The sequence below is a fragment of the Phalacrocorax carbo genome, chromosome Z (genome assembly GCF_963921805.1).
Source record: "Phalacrocorax carbo chromosome Z, bPhaCar2.1, whole genome shotgun sequence".
Lineage (NCBI taxonomy): Eukaryota > Metazoa > Chordata > Aves > Suliformes > Phalacrocoracidae > Phalacrocorax > Phalacrocorax carbo.
Window position 1 is genome coordinate 16,525,780 of NC_087548.1, and position 24,251 is coordinate 16,550,030.

Below are 24,251 nucleotides of genomic sequence, written 5' to 3' on the forward strand. Positions count from 1 at the left end.
GGCAGGGTGTCCCCCAACCTTCTCTTCTCCAAGCTAAACAAGCCCTTTTAAATCTTAAACGCTGACCAGTATTTTAGGAAGTTGCATTCTAACCTACTGTATCAAACTTCAAATGTAGTTTAGTATTAAATCATTGCTTTTATTTTCACTTTCGAAAGAAAAGTAGTTTAATTCCAATAACATGAACACAACTGGTAGCACAAGTAGCAGCACTAACACTTACTTGAGTTGTCCTTCTGCTGTGTCTGGATTATGCCTGTAGTGAAAATCTGTGTAAGGAGCTAAAATTCGCTAAACAAAAGAAAGACATGCATTACTTTCACATGAGAATACAGTTAAAAGGGTCTTGCCCTTTCCTCAGTCCCACTCCAATCTGTCATGTTATTCCTGCTTTATAAATCATTACACTCTTAGCCTAAAATGTTATATTTTAAACATTTTGCACTAACCTGGAGGGTGAAATCTGAGATGAAAATTATGCATTTTTATTAGTAATACAATGTTTAATTTCTGTTACTAAACAAGTTAAACTGAACCTACCTCTAATTCTACATCTGCTCGCACATACTGTCGCGTCTTTGGATGATTAATGAGGTGCAAAACTGTAGTTATCAGAGCCTCATTTATACGACTTAGCTGACAATCAATCACATTTTTCAAGATGGTACTTAAACCACCCCGAAGAGCCACCACCTCGGGATTCTGAAGTGCTAAATAAAGAAAAACATGTCACTTTGGCTGGTGAGAGGAAAGAAAACATTTCACAGCTTCCATATATGACAAATTTGTTGTCTCTTTAGTATATAAATCTTTTTCTTCCTGAACACTGCTGAGGCACGTGTAAAGCTTTTAATAGAATAGAATGACATTAGCAAACATGATTCCAAACATTGCTGAAGTCATTTCTCATTGACTGATTTTGGAAAAAAAACTTTAAAAATCAGCACGCATATACAAGTATAGGGAGTTAGCACAAACCACTACTCAGATAGCCTTTACTTCGGCACAAATACTGACTTCCAGAAGCCAGACAACCACAGTACCCACTGCAAAAATTTTTTAAAGGAAGATGCTTTGTAGTTTCCTGAACTCTTGTACATTTGTCAGTATCTCACGTATGGAATTCTCCCTACTTCCAATCCATTAGTTTCAGAAACACCAGCTGCAGCAACAAAACTTTAAGGTAAATAAAAAATTGGCAAGTCTTAAAGGAAAAACAGGACTTGAAATCTTCAGGTACTTCACTTAAGAGATTTTGACTTTAAGTTAAAGTGATTTTGTTTTATATCAAACTAATGATTAAAACAAAAAAAAAATGACATTATGAACATTAACACTTAATTCATTATTTAAAAATACACTTAATTATTTGAATACAATCTATTTAATACGAACCCACAGAAGAGAAACTCCTAGATAACTGATGACAAATAGGCAAATTTTTTAATTAGCTTTCGTTTTTCTTACCTAGTTCACAGATAATGGCTATACACGCTCGAACCATTCTGTCTCTTTCTTGAAGACCATCGTTTCCAACTGCTATCAAAGAATTAGTAATAGAACTCGGGAACAATGAAGCATTCACAGTGATCATCTGCCAAAAATGAAAGAAAAAGCCCTCTGGTTTCTTCATGATATTTCTCTAAGTATACTCACAGATTCACCAGCATTCTGTTTCCTAGATACAATCAGACAGAGCACTCCATATATTACTTGGTTTTATCTGGCAAATCCTCAAAACTATTTCTTTTGTTCTTGAAATTCTTCATTTGTCAATTTACTTTACCATTCCCTTTCTGCTTTGGCTTTTTATTTTTATATTATTTTATCATAACAGAAAAGCATTAAAAAGATGCCTGTTGCAGAGAGAACTATGGCCACCTTTTTCATATTTTTTTCCAAGAATTTCTTTACCGACAAAAAATGCTATTCAATGACAGAGATTCCAAACTCGTCCAGAAGATTCACTGCAGCAAATTCTTCAATACCTGTTCAACTGTTCAGTTAGCCAAGACTAAATCTCAATTTTGTAGAGATATTCTTAGATTGTTCCAGACTACAAAAATGAACAGTCAACAGAAGAAGCTGCTATAGTATTTGGAAGGGAACTGTCAGTAGCACCCCTATATCCTCTTGCATTGTACCTCATCTTCCTAGAACTGCAGCGTAGTTCAACTTTATAAGCTATATAGCTATGGCACAAAACACACATACGCACCTTAAACCAAAAAGCAAAGATGAAAATGAGACCTGCACCCATTAATCAAGTCATTCTTCAATTAAACGGGGAAAAAAAAAAAAAAAAGGAAAGAAGAACATATTTTTAATAGCCAGTGCTCATTTACAGTACTGCAAGAGTCCTGCATCGCGGAAATCCTCAGCTGCTAGTTTAAGACAAGCAGATTTTCAATTAACAATATAAATTAAGGAACAAGACCCTGTCCACACATTAAAGGCAAAAAACCCCACTCCAAAACAACCTACCAATACCACCAACTCCTTGCTTTCCCTAAAATGAGGTTTGGACTACAAAGGCTGAGTAGCTGTTTGCTCTCATTATATCATAGTTTGTGAAAATTAAATATAATATCCTCTGCTATGAACACAAGCAGCACTAAACAGATGTATTACTAAGGAGGAAGTAGGGTTTTTTGTCTGACTGCTTAAAAAGGGAACAAGGTAATGTGTTATAACCCATTCAACCATGTCACTTTTTTTCTACTAATAAAAGTGAGATGTAAAAAAATACTCAATATCTAAAGACCTAAAAACTTAAGGCTAGTTTTCCAAGGTTTTGTTTAATACCCTTTTTGTTTCCAACAAAAATAGATTATCTTCACTATTTTTCCAAAACTGTTTTGTCCTATATTCATTTTACAGCACTGTTAGATGTCTTACAGGTATCTGTTCAGACAAAGCGGATTAATTGTTCTACTCTCTTTTCAGAAGATGTTAAAATGAGAAGAGAGCAACTGTTGTGACAAATACATTGGAACACTAACAGGTTTATTTTTAAGATGTGTTTTTGAGAAACTTCTTGTCATACATAATGTTGTCACCCACAAAACAGGAAGCTTTAAGATAGGACTCTAAAGAAAAAAAACACACTCTTCCCCACCCACACGGTCTTTCACTTTTATAATGGCATGAAGTAACAAGAATTAGCCATAGAATGGGTGTACCAAACCACTCTGCAAAATTATAACCTTTTTCCTACTGATATTGACGTGTACTTAGTGTAAGGACTCAAGCAGCCTCTTACAGGTGTTCTGCTTCATTGTTTTCTTTGGTTTTAAGATATGAGAAGGCAAGATTTCTTTCTTCTAATATTAAATTACAAGTACGTTAGTACAATAAATAAAAACTTTTGCATTTGCTTTCATTCTGCTCTAGGTATTGAAATGTAGTTCCAAAGACCAAGGACAGGTATGCAAGGCTACTTAGAAGCAGCTATAATGAATTAAGTTACAAAAGACTATGAACTTGGTCTTTAAAAGAGGAAGAAAGAAGGTTGTTCATATTCTATCAAACCCTGAATTCTGCTTTGAAAATAAAACATCCTGCCTATTAAATTATGACAAAAAAAAAGGTCTTACTGACTTCTATTAGATGGAAAAATGCTTTCTTAAGAAACTTTATGCCACACTTTTCATGGCTGCTAAATTGCAAAGCTCTTACTAGGAAACGTAGAGGTGATTATAGTCAAAAGAGACAGTTAGCACTTAACGCCTTCCAAAAAAATCAGAAACCAAGTTTAAAAAATTTCAAGTTGTTTTTTCTTTTCTCCTCCTATGCTACTTCAGCCTGCACATTTTTTAAACAATTTTATCATTAAGGGCCTTTTATAAATCCATAAAACAGGATATTTTATATCTTGTTCTTCTACTCTATGAAAAGGAAGAGAAGAAAGCAAGAAGACGTTTTAATGTTAAAGTTTTATGTTATTCTATTCTATTCTATAGCATTTTTGCTATTAAAGATGAGGTTAAAGAACTGCACCCAGTGTTTGAAACTGAAAGCAATGGTTCTGTGATGCTGGTGGAACCCAACCCAGTTCAGCTCTTCTGCAGTTCACAGTAAATTATCTCCTGCAGAGATGAATTAACTCTGTTTTATTTGCCATTCATTCTCTTCTTCTGGACTTTTACATAATCTTTTAGGGATCCTGGTATCAAACCGCTGAGTCTGAGATATTGAAGGAGATGGAGAGATAGGAAAAGGGCAAGAGCAGGGTAACAGAAGGCAGCGTGAAAATACAAAATGTACCATTCAGGATGTGTCTCACAATATTACTTGCTAGAGACAGTTTCTCATGTACTGACTGCTCTATGCCAATGCATGCTTAACTGCTGTAGCCCAGACAGGACATGAAAAAGGTGTTAACTTTACTGGTAGCCAGGTTGGATGACTTTGTTTGTCTGACAGTGTCTTTTAAGAAACAAGGATGTTCCAGGTAGCAAAAGATGTTAGGAAACTTCTTTCATCAACATATTTCTCAGCACTGGAGAACCACTAGCATCCTTGTACAGCATATACATCCCACGCGTAGCATCCTTGTACAATGATGGAAAAAAAAAAAGCACTGGTGGTCACCAGTATGATTTTATAAATGCTATCTTTCAGGACATTTTTTTCAAATCAAACTAATGGATTTATTTCTCTTGCTTCCTCTTGCTTCTTTCAAGCAAGACAAGTGTCTTTCCTCAACTAGGAAATGCTCAAAAAAGCCCAGGAATAGTGAGGACAAATTTCCAGTCCAAATAGAACCAATTCATTATAAATGTGTTTCCATTCCATCTTCTGATTTAAATTATTCTGGCTCTACAATGAAGCTCTTTTTTTAAAGCAGATTAGCAAAGACCTTTTATAAATTGCGACTTCCACAGGGATATATTCCTTTATAGTTGTGGGTTTTGTTTGTTTGGGTTAGGTGGTGGTGGTGATATTTAAGCTTTAAAACTTGCTTTTTTGTTGAATTGTTAATCAAGCATACTGTCTGTTCTGTAAGACAGAACCCAAGTGAGCTCATTATAAGAAAAGAAAATGCATATTTTCAACCTAATTATATATGTAAAAAATAAGTATACACACAAAACAGATTAAACACACACCGTGCTCCTGGGGAACCATTCTTCCAACTACTTCAAACTTTACTTGCGTCTTTGGTAGTTTTTCCTAAGATGCTCAGTGGAAGTAGAAGAATATAAGCATGACAAAGAATGGGGAAGTCCAGTACAAATGGAGAATACTATGTTGCCTGAAAAAAATACCTTCCATAGCTGTACATGCCTATTGCTCTACAAAGAACTTGAAAATACAAATGCACAGCTTCAGATGTCTCATATCCAGGGGTACTTGTGTATCTGAGAAAAGAACTGTGGACAGCATCAACCTCTGTGGATAAATCAATAAGGCTAGAAGCATTCCTTCAACTGATTATTCCAGCTATAGCAATTTTCCTCATTTCTCAAACAGAAAATCTCCTATCCTTGATTCACAGATGCTTAAACACACTACACAATACAGTTAAATCATTAGATGAAACTTAATAGTATGATTCTTCTATCCTTGCATCCACTATTTGGTAAGTTTTCCCCAAATCTTGTCCAGTATAATCTCTATCAAAGGAAAATTAACAGGATTTTTCTAGCCCGCTCAAGATTCTCAGTGGCAAGAGACTAAAATTAAAACAAGTCTCAGCACTACCCTTCCTCCTCTCTTTTGAGTTATCAGCTGTAATTTCTTCTCACATGAGAAAAGAAGGTAAGGTACTAGAGAGTGTGTGAAAACTGCTGATGGGGAAAACCAGGAGTCAGCACAACTGACTGGCATAGCTGGTAAGACTGTATATAGTTAGATTTTACCTTTCTGACTAATCGAAGTGCTTGTGTTCTTTCTACTTCATTACTCTGCTGTATGTCAATGCACCTAAAATAAGTTTAAAAACAAAAAAACAAAAAACAAAAAAGTTTTGTTTATAACAACATTAACTTTCACCTCTCACATTAGTATTTATGAAATTGAATACACAGAAAAAAATAATATGACTCATTGTTTTAAAATTCTGCCTTTCAGCAGGTATACTCGTTATGATTGGTCAATTAGCTTCAGTTTATATTTTTTTCAGTTATCTCCACTTTAACAAATCCCTAGAATGTTCTCAAATACACAATGGCAACTCATAAGGGCTTCAAATATTTTCTGGGCTAGCTGCATTTGTCATTGCAAATGAGACTAAACAAAGTGTTTGTAACATTTCACACCAACACATTTTGTGTGCGTTCTCAGAACAGAAAAGTCCTTTTGCTCCAACAAAATTAAACAGCACACTGAAAGGGACTATGTGTGTCTATTTCTAAACAGAAACACACATCTACATCAGTATATTAAATCCAACAAGATTTTAACAAAGGAAGCACTAGAAATGCTAATATTTATATCTACTCATCATGCTGATCATATTATGTCATTGTTAGTTTGCCCTTTGGTATTCTCTTGTGTCACGGGTTATACTTAGATTACAAATTCTTGGGCATGAACTATGTTTTAGCTCTGACTATTCTAGGGTCTCTGAAGCACCACGATATTACAAAGAATCATAACTACTCCTAAAAACAACTTAAGATATGAAAATTACTGATGTTTTAACCTTATAACACCATAGATTAATTTATGATTAGTGGCATTTATGATTGAAAAATTCAGAAATTTTTACATTACTCATAGTATATCATATGTTAGGATAGCATTTTATTGGATTAGCTGGTGTGATGTAGTATCCTTCTATTTTTAATTGACATTATTAATATTGAAGAAAAATGGCTTTCATAAAACTATGTATCAAGAATGTAAGTGCATACGAAAACACCTTCTCTCACCTACCTTAACCATGCAAGAGCAAGTGATTTACAATTGTATAACTTAAAACAAGGAAGAGAAAAATTACCTGGCTATCAAGTAGTCCACTTTCAACTTTAGCACCTTCTGGAGAATACTGGAGTCTCGAATGAGATAGCGGAGGGCTCGCAATCCTGCTGCTCGCACCTCTTTTGCTTCATTTAGTAAAGCTAACCTCAGACTACAATGAAGAAAACAAAGGGACAAACAATTATTTAGCAGCAGGTAGACTTCACCATCTGACAGGCAGCTACTACCTACTCATTTAAAATAAAAAGTCTGATTTTTAAAAAGAAATGTTCTGCATTAATTTCTGTCTTTGAGATATTCACCTGTACAGCCTAGAAGGCAAACCTTCACCCTGCCAGCAGATGTAGACAATGTATTAATCTGAAGAAGGTACAAACCAAGTTTTTTTCCCTCCTCAAAGAACAGCTTGTACATCCATGAAATGATACACGACCAAGACCTGTACACAACTTGTTATTTGACAAAACAGCTGAGCACAATATTAGTACAGGAAAATTAGCAGGTAGGGAGGATTTCCTCCACTACTAGACTGCCAACCCGTAAGCATGCATCCTCAAAACAGTATCTTGACACCTAACAGAGACAAATTTGCACCTTAAGTAACTATATGCACCATTCACTAAAGATGTTATGGCAGCATGTTATGTTTACATGAAATATGACAGTCATAACATAAGCAGCCCCACAAAGCACAGATTTCTACAGATTTCATTTTAACATATAACCAAAACTTCTCTTTAGCCAGATTTTGAAAGCATTTTGCTCACAGCAAGGTGAGCTTTCCTAAACATAACTGTCATCATAATGTAATTTCCTAAATTCACTATCTTTACAGGTAGAAAGAAACAAGACACTGAAGGCCTCCAGAGATGGAGTTTGACAGTATTAAGTGACACACTGTCCTTTTGAAGGCCCTCAATGGATTGTCCCTTTTCCTCGACTACACAAGTCAGGGAAAAGCCCCAACCTCCCAGTGACATATTTTAGCAGGCTTCTTTCCGTGGACATCTAAGACTGTAAATACTTCAACCAGTGATACTAAATTTCTACCTATACAAATGGATTTTTTTTTTCTTTTCCTATTCTAGGATCATCATACATGGTAATCAGCTACTCTAAGGCCCAAAATCTTCTGAATCTTTCTGCAGATTATATTGAATTGTGTAAAAGCCACTATAACAGGAACTTACTTCCAGGTGATATCTAGACAAAGTAGAAAGGTTACAATACTGTATGCAAATAAAGATGACATTATTATTACTTTCAGCACCAGGTAGGGAATTACTTCAGGAAGACCATCTCTGCTGTAATGTCAAATGTGCTTCTTCACATAAAGAGTCGCCACCAGTTACCTTTATTTATTTAATTTAGGCTCAGCTAGAAGCAAATAAGAAACATATTCTCAATACTGTGAGGTTAAGAAAAATTATTCCTCTAGAAAAAGCTGTACTAGAGGAGAGATTTATTTCCAAAGTCATTCAAGAAAAGCAGACAAGTAACTCTCCAATTGTGCTGCATAGATTGGTACTCTTTAGATGCATCATGCTTTGTTTCTAGTTTTGCAGCTTTGCAGAGATGGAAGTCTGAGGGATAAGCACATAAGACTCAGTTCTACTCAAGGGTATTTTTCTATTTAGACTTTTACCTCACAGTTTACAACTGGTTTGAAAATGCCAGTTTAAGACTTCACCAGAGTTTCCTTTTAGGGCAGAAGTTATCCGTTAGTCATGCAAATGGTGTTACTATCCATGACGTTTCTTATTAAGACAGTCAAATACTGAATCTGGATATTTTCCCCCCTCATCAAGTAAAGTACATTATTTTATTAGTTTATATTTGAGGGGAAAATATTTCTTGAATGGCAGACCAAAACAATCTTTAGACTTATAGTTTCTCAAAAGCAATCAATGTGTTGAAAGCTTGTTCTACAACTCACAAGAGGAGGATATTCTTAATTTGAAGATAGAAGTTAATTCAAGAATTGGCAACAGCGAAGCCAATACAAAGTACAGAACTCTCAGGAGATTAAACACCCAAAAGCAGAATGTACCAAAAAGGAGTCTGTCAGTATCTTTAAATAGTGAGAATGCAATGAAAATATAGAGATAGCCAGCAAGATAAAACCTAAAATAAAGGCCATAAAAATCCATAAAGGTCTAATGAAAGCAGTGACATACAGAAGTGTACAGGGCTGAACAAAAAAAGTCAATTAAAAACAAAAACTAAACTGAAACACTCACCAGTCAACAACTAAGCTGCAAAAACCTGGGAGAAACTTGACCTTATAAATACAATGAAGATATGCTACAGCAGGCAGAGAAAAAAAAAATTGTAGAAAACCTATATGTATGTCTACGTGTCTACATGTTCTGACTTCTCAGCTGTACTGGAAAGGGAGAACTTGAAAAATTAAAATGGGACCCACTGGATAAGCCAAAAGGAAAAGGAGAAGCAATGAAGCAAATAAGAGACTGTGCTGGTTTTGGCTGAGAAGGCATTAATTCTCCTCACTGCAGTGCCTGTGGTGGTTGGAGACTTTTCCAGCTTCCCCCACTCTGCTGCGTCAGCGGGAGGGGCAGGGCCACGGCCAGGGCGGCTGACCCCAACTAGCCAATGGCAGGTTCATTCCATACCATGTGACACCATGACCAGTATATTAAGGGGGGCAGTGGCGGCTCAGGGAGGTGAAACATCAGTTCGGCAGGCGGTGAGCAGCTGCGTTGCCTGCGGTTTGTTTCAGCAGTTCATCCGCCTCCCTCCCACCCAACTTTCGTGCCTCTCGTTGTTTTCCTTTCCATCGCATTTCTGTTGGTTTTTTTTTTTTTTAAATTTTAATTACTAAACTCTTCTTATCTCTACCCACGAGCGTTACCCTTCTGATTCTCTCCCCCATCCCACCGGTGGGGGAGTGAGCGAGCGACTGTGTGGGGCTGAGTTGCCGGCTAAACCACAACAGTCTTTTTTGGGACCCAGCGTGGGGCTCAAGGGTTGGAGATAACAACAGCTGTTGGTTCTCGTTTTTGCAGTTTGTGTTAAAGATCAGGGTTGGTTTGTTTAGTCTGCTGTGTTCTGCTGTGATTAGTGATGTTTTGCCTAAGAGATTTGTTATGCAGACACTGGTTTTCAGTTTTATCTGGTATTTGGGGTCTTTGCTGAAACAGTTACTGTACTTTGGATACCACCTTACTGAGGCAATTAGCAATTATACCTCCTCCTCTGAGAGGTTTTATATGGACGAAATAAAGAATGGTACCTTTGCAACTTTTTACTATTATGTCTCTGCCTTTATTACAACAACCTTTTTGTATCTTGAACATCCTTGCGTGGTTAAGGTGCACTTATTGTTAGTTTTTGGGCATGTTGTTCTGGGCTTGACTGAGCAACTTAAGAATATTACCCAGAAATCTGCCCCAAGGCTTGATAGTTATGAGTGGCAGGGCATTTGAGATAGCATGGGCAAATACCTAGGGCAGTGGGCACCCCCAGTGTATTGGGACTTCACCCCTCAGCAAGTGCAGAATCCTGAAAAACTAGTAGAATATTTGGACAAAGTATGTTGTTATGCTGGGAACTTCAGAGAGGCACAGATAACTGCAACATGCTGGGGCCTGGCACGCGTGCCGAGCCCTGCTCAACAGTATTCAGTGCTCCCAAGGGGAAGAGAAGGTCGCTGGCTTGAAAGGCAAACTGACAGGCACTGCAGCCACTCAAATCCCCAAAACAAGAACTGCGGCCACTCAAACCCTCATGACAAGTACTGGAGCTGGCTCAGAGAATCAACCCATGGCAGTATCAGTTGCCCCATACACAAGAAGAAACCTTGGAAGAGAAAGTCAAATTGTTTAGAACAGGATGAAGAAGCAGGGCCATCATGAAGAGAGAGGAGAAGGAAGTCATAAATGAAACAGAGACCACCCAATCCCTATCCTTGAGTGAGTTGTGAGATAACGCGAAAAGATTTCGGCCGTCGTTCAGGTGAGCACATTGTCACCTGCCTGCTCCAATGCTGGGATAATGGGGCCAGCAGTCTGGAATTAGAGGGAAAAGAAGCCAAAAAACTGGGATCCCTCTCTGGGGAAGAGGGCATTGACGAAGCAATTGGAAAAGGGAAACAAGCCCCCAGCCTCTGGATGCGGCTCCTGTCTGGTGTGAGAGAAAGGTATCCCTTCAAGGAAGATATTGTGTGTTGCCTAGGAAAATGGACAACCATGGAGAAAGGCATCCAGTATCTAAGGGAATTAGCTGTGCTTGAGGTGATTTATGGTGACCTGGACGATCAACAGTCATTCAGAGATCCAGATGAAGCCGAGTGCACACGACCCATGTGGCAGAAGTTTGTACAGAGCGCACCACCATCACATGTAAACTCGTTGGCAGTAGTGTCCTGCAGAGGGGACGAGGCACCAACAGTGGTGGCGGTGATTGACAGACTTTGGGATTACGAAATAAATATCTCTTCCTCGCTAGTCTCTGCTGTGGAGAAACTATCCCGAGAGGTCCAGCCACTCAAAGAAGGTATGTCCTGCTCCCCACCTCTACAGAGTAGTGTCTCAGCTGTTAGGAATAAGCATCCTTTGGCTCAAAGGAGGGGATGCACACCACGGGCCACCCTATGGTTCTACCTGCGTGACCACGGAGAGGACATGAGGAGGTGGGATGGCAAGCCTACCTCGACCCTAGAGGCACAGGTACGTGAGCTGCAAGGAAGAACAATCACTCAGGGAGGTTGTTCCAGGAAAGCTGCTGCTCCAATTTCCAGTGAGCAGGTCCCCAGACAGAGGAGTAGAAGTGCTGATTTTGTTCCTGAGCTTAACAGAGAGACTCTTGAGTCACATTTACAGGAAGTGAGTTGTGACTGCCATGATCAAGACTAGAGGGGCCCTGCCTCCAGCCAGGTGGAGGAAAGGGATAACTGGGCTTACTGGACTGTGTGGATCCGATGGCCTGGCACATCGAACCCACAGAAGTATAAAGCTTTAGTGGACACCGGTACACAATGCACCCTAATGCCATCAAACTATATAGGGGCAGAACCCATCAGCATTGCTGGAGTGACAGGGGGATCCCAAGAGCTAACTGTACTGGAGGCCAAAGTGAGCCTAACCGGGAATGAGTGGCAAAAGCACCCCGTCGTGACTGGCCCGGAGGCTCCGTGCATCCTTGGCACAGACTACCTCAGGAGAGGGTATTTCAAGGACCCAAAAGGGTACAAGTGGGCTTTTGGTGTAGCTGCCTTGGAGACGGAGGAAATTAAACAGCTGTCTACCTTGCCCAGTCTCTCGAAGGACCCCTCTGTTGTGGGGCTGCTGACGGTCAAAGAACAACGGGTGCCGATCACCACCACAACGGTGCATTGGCGGCAATATTGCACCAACCGAGACTCCCTGATTCCCATCCATGAGCTCATTCACTGACTGAAGAGCCAAGCAGCGATCAGCAAGACCCACTCACCCTTTAACAGTCCCATATAGCCAGTGCGGAAATCTAACGGAGGGTGGAGACGTTGTCAGATCACAATGGATGTGATCAACTTTCGTGGTTTAGCCGCAGTCAGCAACCAAACACCACACAGCCGCTCGCTCATTCCCCATTTGTGGGATGGGGGAGAGAATAGGAAGAATAAAAGTAACTCATGGTTTGCGATAAAGACACTTCAATAGGTAAAGCAAAAGCTGCGCATCGAAGAAAAGCAAAACAAGGAATTCATTCACTGCTTCCCATGGGCAGGCAGGTGTACAGCCGCCTCCAGGAGAGCAGGGCTCCATCACGCGTAACGGTTACTTGGGAAGACAAACACCATCACTCCCAATGTCCCCCCTTCCTTATTCTTCCCCCAGCTTTATATACTGAGCATGACGTCATATGGTATGGAATATACCGTTGGTCAGTTTGGGTCAGCTGTCCCGGCTGTGACCCCACCCAGCATTTTGTGCCCCTGGCAGAGCATGGGGAGCTGAAAAAGTCCTTGACCAGTGTAACAGATACTTAGCAACAACTAAAACCTCTCTGCATTATCACCACTGTTTCCAGCAAAACTCCAAAACATAGTCCCATACTAGCTACTATGAAGAAATTTAACTCTATCCCAGCTGAAACCAGGACACCAACAAAATAGCAGCCATGTCTCCACCAACTAGCAAAAAGGAACACAAGTTTTCTTGGCTGTTGCGGGTTTTTGGAGAATGCATATTCCAGTTTACAGTCTGACTGTAAGCCCTCTCTATCAAGTGACCCAGAAAAAGAATGATTTCAAATGGGGCCCTGAGCAACAACAAGCCTTCGAACAAATTAAACAGGAGATAGTTCATGCAGTAGCTCTTGGGCCAGTCTGGGCAGGACGAGATGTAAAGAATGTGCTCTACACCACAGCCGGGGAGAATGGCCCTACCTGGAGCCTCTGGCAGAAAGTACCAGGGGAGACCCAAGGTCGACCCCTAGTGTTTTGGAGTCGTGGGTACAGAGGGTCCGAAGCCCACTATACCCCAGCTGAAAAAGAGATATTGGCAGCATATGAAGGGGTTCGAGCTGCTTCAGACGTGGTTGATGCTGAAGCACAGCTGCTCCTGGCATCCTGACTGCCAGTGCTGGGCTGGATGTTCAAAGGAAACGTCCCCTCTACACACCATGCAACCGATGCTGCATTGAGTAAATGGGTTGCACTGATCACCCAGCGGGCTCAAGTAGGAAACCCCAGTCGCCCAGGAATCATGGAAGTGATCATGGACTGGCCAGAAGACAAAGACTTTGGATTATCACCAGCGGAGGAGGTGACATGTGCTGAAGAAGCCCCACTGTATAACAAACTGCCAGAAGATGAGAAGCAATATGCCCTGTTCACTGGTGGGTCCTGTCGTCTTGTGGGAGAGCACCAGAGATGGAAGGCTGCTGTATGGACTCCTACACGACAAGTTGCAGAAACTGATGAAGGAGAAGGTGAATCGAGCCAGTTTGCAGAGGCGAAGGCCATCCAGCTGGCCTTAGACATCGCTGAACGGGAAAAGTGGCCAGTGCTTTATCTCTATACTGACTCCTGGGTGGTGGCAAATGCCCTGTGGGCCTGGTTACGGCAGTGGAACCAGAGCAACTGGCAGCACAGAGGCAAACCCATCTGGGCTGCCGCATTGTGGCAAGATACTGCTGCCCCGGTAGAGAATCTGGTTGTAAAGGTGCATCATGTGGATGCTCACGTCCCCAAGAGTCGGGCCACTGAAGAACATGGAAACAACCAGCAGGTAGATCAGGCTGCCAAGATTTAAGTGGCCCAGGCAGATCTGGACTGGCAAAATAAGGGTGAACTATTTCTAGCTCGCTGGGCCGATGACACCTCAGGCCATCAAGGGAGAGATGCAACATACAGATGAGCTCGTGATCGAGGGGTGGACTTGACCACGGATGTTATTGCACAGGTTATCCATGAATGTGAAACATGCGCTGCAATCAAGCAAGCGAAGCGCGTAAAGCCTCTTGTACGGGAGACAATGGCTGAAATATAAATACAGGGAAGCCTGGCAAATTGACTATATCACACTCCCACAAACCTGCCAAGGCCAGCGCCATGTGCTTACAATGGTAGAAACAACCACCAGCTGGCTGGAAACATATCCCATGCCCCATGCCACTCCCTGGAACACTATATTGGTTCTTGAAAAACAAGTCCTATGGTGACATGGCAGCCCAGAGAGAACTGAGTCAGGCAACAGGACTCATTTCCCAAACAACCTCATAGCCACCTGGGCCAGAGAGCACGGCACTGAGTGGGTGTATCACATCCCCTATCATGCACCAGCCTCTGGGAAAATTGAACGGTACAATGGACTGTTAAAAACTACACTGAGAGCAATGGGTGGGTGGGACATTCAGGCACGCAAATACACATTTAGCAAAAGCCACCTGGTTAGTCAACACGAGGGGACCTACCAATCGAGGTGGTCCTGCCCAGTCAGAATGCTTACGTACTGTGGAAGGGAAGAGAGTTCCTGTAGTGCATGTAAAAATATGCTGGGCAAAACAGTCTGGGTTATTCCTGCCTCAGCCAAAGGCAAACCCATTTGTGGGACTGCGTTTTGTCAAGGCCCTGGGTGCACTTGGTGGGTGATGTGGGAGGATAGAGAAGTCCAATGTGTGCCTCAAGGCAATTTGATTTTGGGCAAAACAGCCAATGAACTGAATGGCATAACGTAAATTGCTATATAATATTGTGTGTCACCTCTGTGTTGTATCAATGATATCATAGTACAAGCCCCCGAATCCATGGAAGATGAACTGTGAAACAAGCAAAGTGCAGCAGCGATGGAACGATGACTGACTCAGTATGCAGCAACCCAACGCCACACACCATCTCTTCCACTCTGAAAGACTGATACAGCAGATGGAGCCCAGAGTCATGGACTGGGTGAACTCAATGGACATTTTAATGGACAATTTACAGGGAAGGTCCATAGACTAAGGGAATGATGTCTGTGTGTTATGTTAAAGGATGGGAAGGGGAGGGGTGGTGGTTGGTAAGGTTGTATTGGGTGGTATGGGACCTGGGCATGGTGTAAATGGTATGGAATAAGGGGTGGAGAATGTGCTGGTTTTGGCTGAGAAGGCGTTAATTCTCCTTACTGCAGTGCCTGTGGTGGTTGGAGACTTTTCCAGCTTCCCCCACTCTGCTGCGTCAGCGGGAGGGGCAGGGCCACGGCCAGGGCGGCTGACCCCAACTAGCCAATGGCAGGTTCATTCCATACCATGTGACACCATGACCAGTATATTAAGGGGGGCAGTGGCGGCTCAGGGAGGTGAAATATCAGTTCGGCAGGCGGTGAGCGGCTGCGTTGCCTGCGGTTTGTTTCAGCAGTTCATCCGCCTCCCTCCCACCCAACTTTCGTGCCTCTAGTTGTTTTCCTTTCCATCGCATTTCTGTTGTTTGTTTTTTTTTTTTTTAAATTTTAATTACTAAACTCTTCTTATCTCTACCCACGAGCGTTACCCTTCTGATTCTCTCCCCCATCCCACCGGTGGGGGAGTGAGCGAGCGACTGTGTGGGGCTGAGTTGCCGGCTAAACCATGACAGAGACCAACAGAGGTACCACAGAAACAAGCGTTTTCTTCATACCAAGTCACTGCTTTGGAGGTCTGCATGAAGACTGCTATCATAAAGCCTTTTTTATTACACAAAATGTAAGTTAGCGTAAGAAGTGAAAATTATGGAAGAACTGGAGGAAATCTTTCAGTAAATATTATCAGCAGCCCACCAAGTTTCACATCTAAGTGTTTGGGAAGAACATTAACACGAACTATCTGCACATATTTGCTAGGCCCTGAATTATAAACGGTAGTGGCCAAGATGGATAAAAGGATTGCAAAGAGCATCCAAAAGACTGTTTATGATCTTAAAATAAAACTACTTTAAAATAAAACTGGTTAGTGATGTGAAGCAACCATAAGAGTTTACACAGAATGTATTCTACTAATCTTTTACAAGAAGTGATTACAATAGTGTGTAAAAAGGCATAAAGTGCTGCTGAAGGTTACATTAAGGAATATAAAGAGATTATAAAGTGATGAAAAGTAGTTTCACAAATCAAATTCTGAAAAGATTAATTCAAAGAGTAGAGGTAAATGGAAGAATTTCATCCTGATAATTTTTTGGTCCTGATTTTTATCCAGATTCACAACCCCATTTTGTAGACATTCTTTAGCACGCACTTCTTGATTTGGAAGAAGCGGGGGAGCAGAAATACAGACAGCAGAATAGTGTCTATTAATGAGAATAGGATGGCATTATGAAGAACTTCAAGGGAACTTAAAAGTTATCTATAAGCATCTAGTTAACAAGATGGCGAATAAATTTTGAGATTGTTAGATGTGACAATGCACATCAACATAAAAACTGTCATAAACCCATACATGATTCTAAAATAGCCATGAAAATTATTGAAAACTATGAAAATTTTGATACGCTTACTCCACATGCATCTGTGGCTGAAAGTGCCAAAAAGACATCATGATTGTGTAAGAGAAAAGGTAAGTGCAATACTACTTGCCCCAATATTTTTAGTGTCACTGCAGAAATGAAAATAACTTCCTAAGACAGCATTAAGGCTGATAAGCATTAAGACTAATAAAAAGTCTGGAAGAACTAACAAAGGATGGAATAAGAAAGGATATTCACTATCTATTAAATGATCATTCTTGCACCTTTTTCTAAAGCATCTCATCCATTCACTACAGAAAGATAACCATGGTTTTGACAAGTCTTTGTTTGATCCAAACAGGTAACATTCTGAATTTTGCTTTAGCGGCCAAAACCCCTTGGCACGTTACTAATAGACCTCAGAAGTTTCTGAGGCCTATCAACACTCCATTTTCTTCATGGCTCAAGGCTTCCTCTCATCTGTCAATGGTATGGTGCTCTGGGAACCGGGAAGACCCATCTACACTGGGAATGGCAACAAAAGGTGTCACTTATCTCCCTATGCTGGCAGGAAGAAACTATAATCAAGCACTTGGACTAACAAAATTCTAAAAAGAGAGTGTTCTAAAGAACACATCTCTAACTTGAGAATAATTGCAATTATTACAGATTGCAACTGTCTTTGGTTTGGGAAAAAGTCTATCAAGGTTACTGACACCAAAACGTAGAACTTTACAAGAAATCTATAATTACTCTTGAAATCATTAATCAATGTTTAATGCTTTAAGGTTAGCCATTCATACTTCACAAATGCAGAAAACTCGAAGTATTTCTTGTATACAAATAATTTTTCATGTTTTCGAAGAAAAACAATTTTGTTCTGTAGAACAAAAAGGTTTCCCTATGGAAATCTAAGATCATGTTGGGAACATCAGCAAAGCAGATTACAGAACTTGCATGTTATCTCCAAAGGAATGTATGTACTTAGCCTACCTGAAGGTCATTTCCAAAATTAATTAGTAAGTTCAGTATTTGCTAGTTAGTCAGAATGGCTGTATGTTAATAGCAAAATAATCTGTGAACAGACTACTAGTGCTGAATGGCTGTAACTCTGCAGAGCAAAATTTTTAAGTTTGGCTGAAAAGTCTGTATTTCATGAAAACTATCAACCCTATAAATACTTCCAAAGAACAACCGATCAGCACAATTATGGCTGGTAAAATGTGAATACCTGAGTGGCATCCTTGACTTTGAAAATTATCACTATAGCAGAATAACCTATATATATGCATAAAAAAATTGTTTCTTATGTACATACACAGAACCGCCATTGGAATGACCAAAGTAACAACAGTAACCAAGATTATATGCCTGCTACATGTCTTTTTGGTTTTTTTGAGAAGCCATTTTTGGCTTTTTTCTAACTAGGAGGCTATTTTTCTTCATTCGTCTGCCGAGAACATTTTTCTCTCTTCCTTATCAATATCTGTAATTGTGTTTGGATTAGCAGATCTTTCTGCAAACTTCTTCTTATAAAAACAAATGCTAGTATTTGCATAACCTTTTAGACTTATATTTTAAAATATTTGGTAAAGAACTCTGAATTGTGAAGTTATACTCTTAAGTGACGTTTAGTCCCATCATATAGTACTATAATAGGTTAGATAAATAAGATCAGAAGATAACCTATTAAAGCTTACAGCAAAATATGCATTCACAAAATTATACTATTATTTTTTTAATTTTTTGTTCTAGCAAGGAAAATCAGTTTAAGAAAACAACTCACAATATTTCCACAAGAAATTACAAAAGCTTTCCCAACATTTTAAAGAGTGACTAACTTTTTAAAGCTTGGTTTCTTAAGTCAGGTAACTAAATGGAAAGAACACAAAATCATATTAAATACTAGATCTTAGTTGTTTCTGCCACCACTGCTGAGACTCAGGACAAATTTATCAATGTCTGTGTAAAAACACAGGCTTCTGGAAATGAGCATGTAGTTACTTTTAACTGTCAGAAATGGCAACAAAATGTAGGAAAATTCCACTTGAAAGTACATATACAGGGTATTTTAGTAGCAGGGGAAGCAATGCTACAAAGACACATTTACACACCAACTTAACATATATTTATCTTTAAATCCTGACTCTACATCAAGAGTACGCTCTGAATTCTGTAGATGCACGTTTTTACTAAAACTGCTTTCTGCAAGTACTGAGATATTTACAGGTATTTTTACTTCTATGAGGAATATAATAATAATGAAGAAATCCACACTTCTAACTTGGAGGGGTTTTCCCCCTCTCTTTGCCCAAAAGCAAATAATGTATTTCTGATTTTACTCATTAAAATATTTGTAACGTGTATGTTTGCACTACGAAATCTCAGACACATTAGAAATACAAAATACTAGCTCAAAAGTACAAATAAAGTTTATTTAATCACACCTAAAACAATTAAAGCACCCCAGTATTGCTCTACTGGTCCTTACTACTTACCATATTATGATGCTGTCATATGTAAAACCTAGCTTTTCTTCAGCATGGCCAGTATTAGAAAGAAGCTGGAAATAAAAGATAACATCTGTTATTTATAACTCTCTAGAAATGACTACATAAAACTGCAAATTTCTGTCAATGCTTTAAAAGAAACATGAGAAATTTCATTCATGGCAAGGGGAAGAGTACCAACTTCAAACTTCCCCGAGAATTTCTGCTGACAGTATTCTGTTCCTATGTACACCAGACATACACAAATCTGTGCCCTCTCACACTACAGAAAAGCTTGCACAATTGTGTAAGCTGCCTACCGGTCAATTTTTCAACTCCAGATTGCTCTTCTTGTTGCCTTTAAGCTCTTTTTGGAAGAGCCACTAGTTGGACAATCAGTAACCCAGCAGAGATGAAAGACTGAAGCAAAGCACATCTCCATTCAAAAAGAGGGCTTGGGTGAGAGTTTTGAAGCAAAGATTGACGCTGATGGTCCACTGTCATGTTTTGCTACAGCAGCACAGGCATGGGGAGTGGGGGAAATCAGAAGGCACTGCCAATGGTAACTGTCCAGTAACTGCCATTTAGCCTGGCCTGCAATTGGATTCTTTAGAACTTGTACCTCTGAAATATCAGTGCAAAGGTTGATTTTATGCACACAAAAAGACACCTATAAACTGTCATAAATTCTGAACATATCAGCCATATCTATCCATTTTGAACACAAGACTGAAGATTTACAAGCACAGTTTTTATGTCCAAAACCAATCTCAAAAAGAGCAATCTAGTGTTTTCCTTAAGAGGCTAAAGTGCTGGCCTACGTCTCTTTTGTAAGAAGAGCTGATGCTGCTCTCCTTTGCAAGCATAGAAACCCCTAGTAATTTCATTTACTACCCTTAGCTAAAATTATAAAATATTTTATCACATCCAAACCCCAAAGCACTTTTCCAAGCACTTCCAAAAACTCAAGTGACTAATACTGATTGCAATAGCTTTGCACTTTGTCCTCTCTTTTTGAAACAGGCTTGTCTTCAATTCTGAGCCAGAGCAGTATTAACAGTTTCTGCTCAGTAAGGAGCTCAGGAAGTGTTTGTGCTAACTAGTGAATACCCCTGCTCTGAAAGTATTAAAATACATAAAACCCTGTGCCACATTCTTTATATGCACTTACTGCTAATGTAAGAAATTTATAATAAACTAAAACAGTTAAATTAAGGCTACTGTAAGTTGAAATAGTTAAGATGTTCCATATTCCCATTCCACTGTTCCCTTCCACCTGGAAAACCACCATATTGCACAGAAACTTTGCTTTTATGTAAACCCATTTCATTAGCATGATCATTTAAATTTAAACAATACTTAGGATTATGCTCAACAAGTACAAATTCTTCCAAGGTTCACATTACATTAAGAAATTATTTTTCACATTGTGAGAAATACACATAGTGATAATGCTGAAATAATGCTGAAATCCAATCTTGTTAAATTGGCCTAGATCAGCTCCACATTTGGGCTCAAATAATCTAAGTTGATTCAAATGTTTTGGATTTTGCAATTTTCTTAACAGTGGCTATAACAAAAGATTATTATAAAACATAAGGAAAGTTATTACATAAACTCTTTTCCCCAACCTTTCCAATTTAAGTGATAATAAAACTAGACAATTGGTGCATTAACAGGTTATGACAGTATGTCACTTCCTAGCATCAATCTATTTTTATGCCACTTTGTTGGAATGCCTAAGGCTACCACTGCTGCTTTAGCATTTCTATTGACATCTTATGAACTGTAAAAATTGGCTGGCAAAGTGTAAGCAAAACAGTGTGAGAAGCTAGTGAGTAAAACCAGTTCATTGTTCAGATAAATACATCAATAGTTGTTTAGACTCATCATCAATACATCTAAACTTCTCCCCATCATACCACCCTAGACACAAATGAGAAATCCTAATTTAACACACCGGATTATCCTCAGCAGTCTTTTTTCCTGCTTAAAAAACCCCAAATAATAGAATTCTAATTCGAATATAGGAAAAACATTTGAGAAAGCTGCTATTGTGCACATTTCTGAAGCAATTCTCCTATTATTGCACTTACCATTGGTTTGCGTCCTAAGCAGTCCCGAGATGAAACTAAAGCAGATGACATGTTTTCGGAACCCACCTAACTCACTGAAATTGCTAAAGAGCATTCAGTTCACTGGACCAGCGCTAGTCTAGTTGTCAGTAACCACTCTTACCAATTACATATAATGTTGTTATTAGCTCCTCAGTACCATTTTCCTCTATACACATTCCCACTCTGCACACCCTCACTGATATAGAAAAAGCTTGACCTTTTCCTGAAACTCAACCATAGTCACGTAACCTGATGATCGTTACAACTTGATGACAGTTTAACTGCTGCGTGGATACAAATTTCTGAATGTGATAATTATCAGAGTGTTTGATGGTGTCTGTACATACATGTTAAATATTTTTCACAAAGAATGAACAGAAAAAAATGGCTAAATAACTACAAGATTAGTTACTTTTGCTATTAGCTTACTCCTGATCCAATGGGCGACCATTACTCATTTATTGGCTTTCTTTGCCATTTACACACAGTAGTGTGCTTACAGGTTTTCCAGCTAGAAAAGGTTTTAAAAGATGAACAGCAAGATCAGAATTCAAAATGTTCCAGTGATTTGAAAGGAGTGCCCAAACTCAGTAAGAAAATTCAATTAATAAAAGGAACAGTATATAATTTCCTTCAGGGTACCACATATTAACAGACACTTAAAAACTGAAAGGAGTCCAGCAGAGAAATAAAAGATGTCCAGAAAACATTCAGAATGTTAAATACAAAAACAAATTTCAAAAGGAAAGCAAGATCTATAAGTTACAGCAATCTATAAACTAAATGAGCTAATGTGATGTAATTTAAGAAAAAATCAAACAAGCAAAATTGGGATTTTTTCCCTTTGGAAGTACTAATAGGACTGCATTACGTTTGAGACAAAAAGACCTTTTTTTCCCCCCATTTCACAGGCTGTGCTCAAAACTGCATGAAGAACAAAGTTTTGTGTGCCATGTTTTAAGAGCAGACAAACAGTATAGCAGTAAAATGTATGAGACAGCTAAAAAACACACCCATGAAGGCTAAGCTATTGGATTTATTTAGTCTAAGGGGGAAAAAAAGTGGCAAAAGTATGGCAGGATTGATATATGGGTGGGGGGGGTGGGGTGGGGAGACGGGAAGTCATGGAGGCTGCTATAAAGAAGATACTGTTCAGCTGGTCTCAATGCTTGGGGTATTTGCTTAGTTATAAGTGTCTGGTCTTAAATATATTGTAGGCAAAACTTTGCTACTTTTTTGTCATTTCACCTTCAAACTACAGTAAGCAGGTCGCTGATTCTGGCCCAAATGCACTGATTTTTGTAGATGGCTAAACTTACAAAGCCAAGTAACTGTCATATGTTTGACTAACATTTAACAATTAATTCACATGTCATTGTAGTGTAAGTTTGTAGGCAAGCAGCACCAGCATACTAAAAACTGCTTTTTTTGCCTACACATTGCTACATTTCACTGAAATGGCAAAGGATTATCCTACCATGTAAATGCCTGGAATTATGTAAATACATTTTATATTTTTAGTATGTATCTCATAACGTATATATAAAAATATATACACAATAGTTTTATATATTTACATATACACAGAAACACAGAGCATACTTGCTTGTTAAAACTGCCAAGAAGTCAACTCTAAAATTCAAAATTTGTGCAGTAATAGTCAATTAATGGGAACAGCACTGATTCTTTGAGTGTATGATTTAATATAAGGACAAAACAGTACTTATGCTAGGCCAGAGAGTGACTAACTTACAGTGAAGGTTTTTTTCATGTTTACTGTCAGCTATGAGTTTTTCATGCTACTTGGATGAGTCATAGCAATATGAGTAACACATCAACATGTCTTGGAAACAGTAGTTCAAAACAACAAAACCACAGGAGGTCAACAGCATACACAAGTTGAGTGCACACTGAGACCATTCAAATTTATATTCAACAGAATAGCCACAGCAACTATTAGGTAAAAGTATGATATTATTCTATGCATGCACAGTGTAATTATTATACTGTAATTCTGGAAACACAGTTTGAACCATCACTGGTAATATTTATTAGGCGACTACTTAGTAGGTCCTAGTCTTAAGAGAAGCCCCTACTGAAACCATGGATTTCGACCCATTAGCTCTCCAGTTTGTTCCACACCTGAGTGCCCCTAAGTAGATGTTCTGTTCCTATCTGCTACTTACTTCATGAGATTTCAAGTTTTGCACATAGTGGTATAGCTATCTGGATTAACGTTACAGTCGGTCAATACTGCATTCAGATTCTAAGATACCTGGGTTTTACAAAAGACAGCTGAGACTCTAAAATGATGGACTGTAAATCAAACAGAGACTGAATCCATAAAAGCCTCTACAGCCCCAGACTCAATCCATATCGTAGTGAAATTTAGCAGCATGGTCAAAAGCTAACAGATATACAGAGCAGAACAGCAGAGCCTCATTAAATAACAACAGAATTAGTTTTGAGCAGATTGAAAATATAACTTCCCATATCACTGATGCTATTCTGTTGCTAAATTTAAGCTGAAATTAATTGTTTCATTTTGTCCTTAAACATGCACCTTTCTTCTTGAATGAAAAATATAAATTCTTGTAACAAGATCTGTGGATCTTTTTTCCTGTCCATTATTTAAATGTTTTTAGGTTTTAAAAGGTATAAGGACCTCTCAGAAGCTAACAGTGGGATAAACCACATGTAATAAAGGATTCTAAATGAATACTTCAAATCCAGAAGTTATTTTCCACTAAGGAAATGCAATCGTACAGTTCCTTCTGGTTTTCAGTAATTTATCACTTACTAGTTCTCCTGGGGGTGGGG

The 24,251-nt window shown here is 39.1% G+C and overlaps 1 protein-coding gene across 2 annotated transcripts in view; it reads right to left on the reverse strand.

Moving 5' to 3' along the window:
- Positions 1-24,251, reverse strand: part of RICTOR (RPTOR independent companion of MTOR complex 2) — a 103,607-nt gene that overhangs the window by 53,262 nt on the left and 26,094 nt on the right. For both annotated transcript variants that reach the window (XM_064439385.1, XM_064439384.1), the window contains exons 4-9: positions 19,324-19,388; positions 6,947-7,078; positions 5,865-5,928; positions 1,468-1,594; positions 541-710; positions 224-291 (exon numbers count right to left, since the gene is read on the reverse strand). In XM_064439385.1, coding sequence (XP_064295455.1) covers positions 224-291; positions 541-710; positions 1,468-1,594; positions 5,865-5,928; positions 6,947-7,078; positions 19,324-19,388 — 626 coding nt within the window. The remainder of the gene's footprint in view (positions 1-223; positions 292-540; positions 711-1,467; positions 1,595-5,864; positions 5,929-6,946; positions 7,079-19,323; positions 19,389-24,251) is intronic.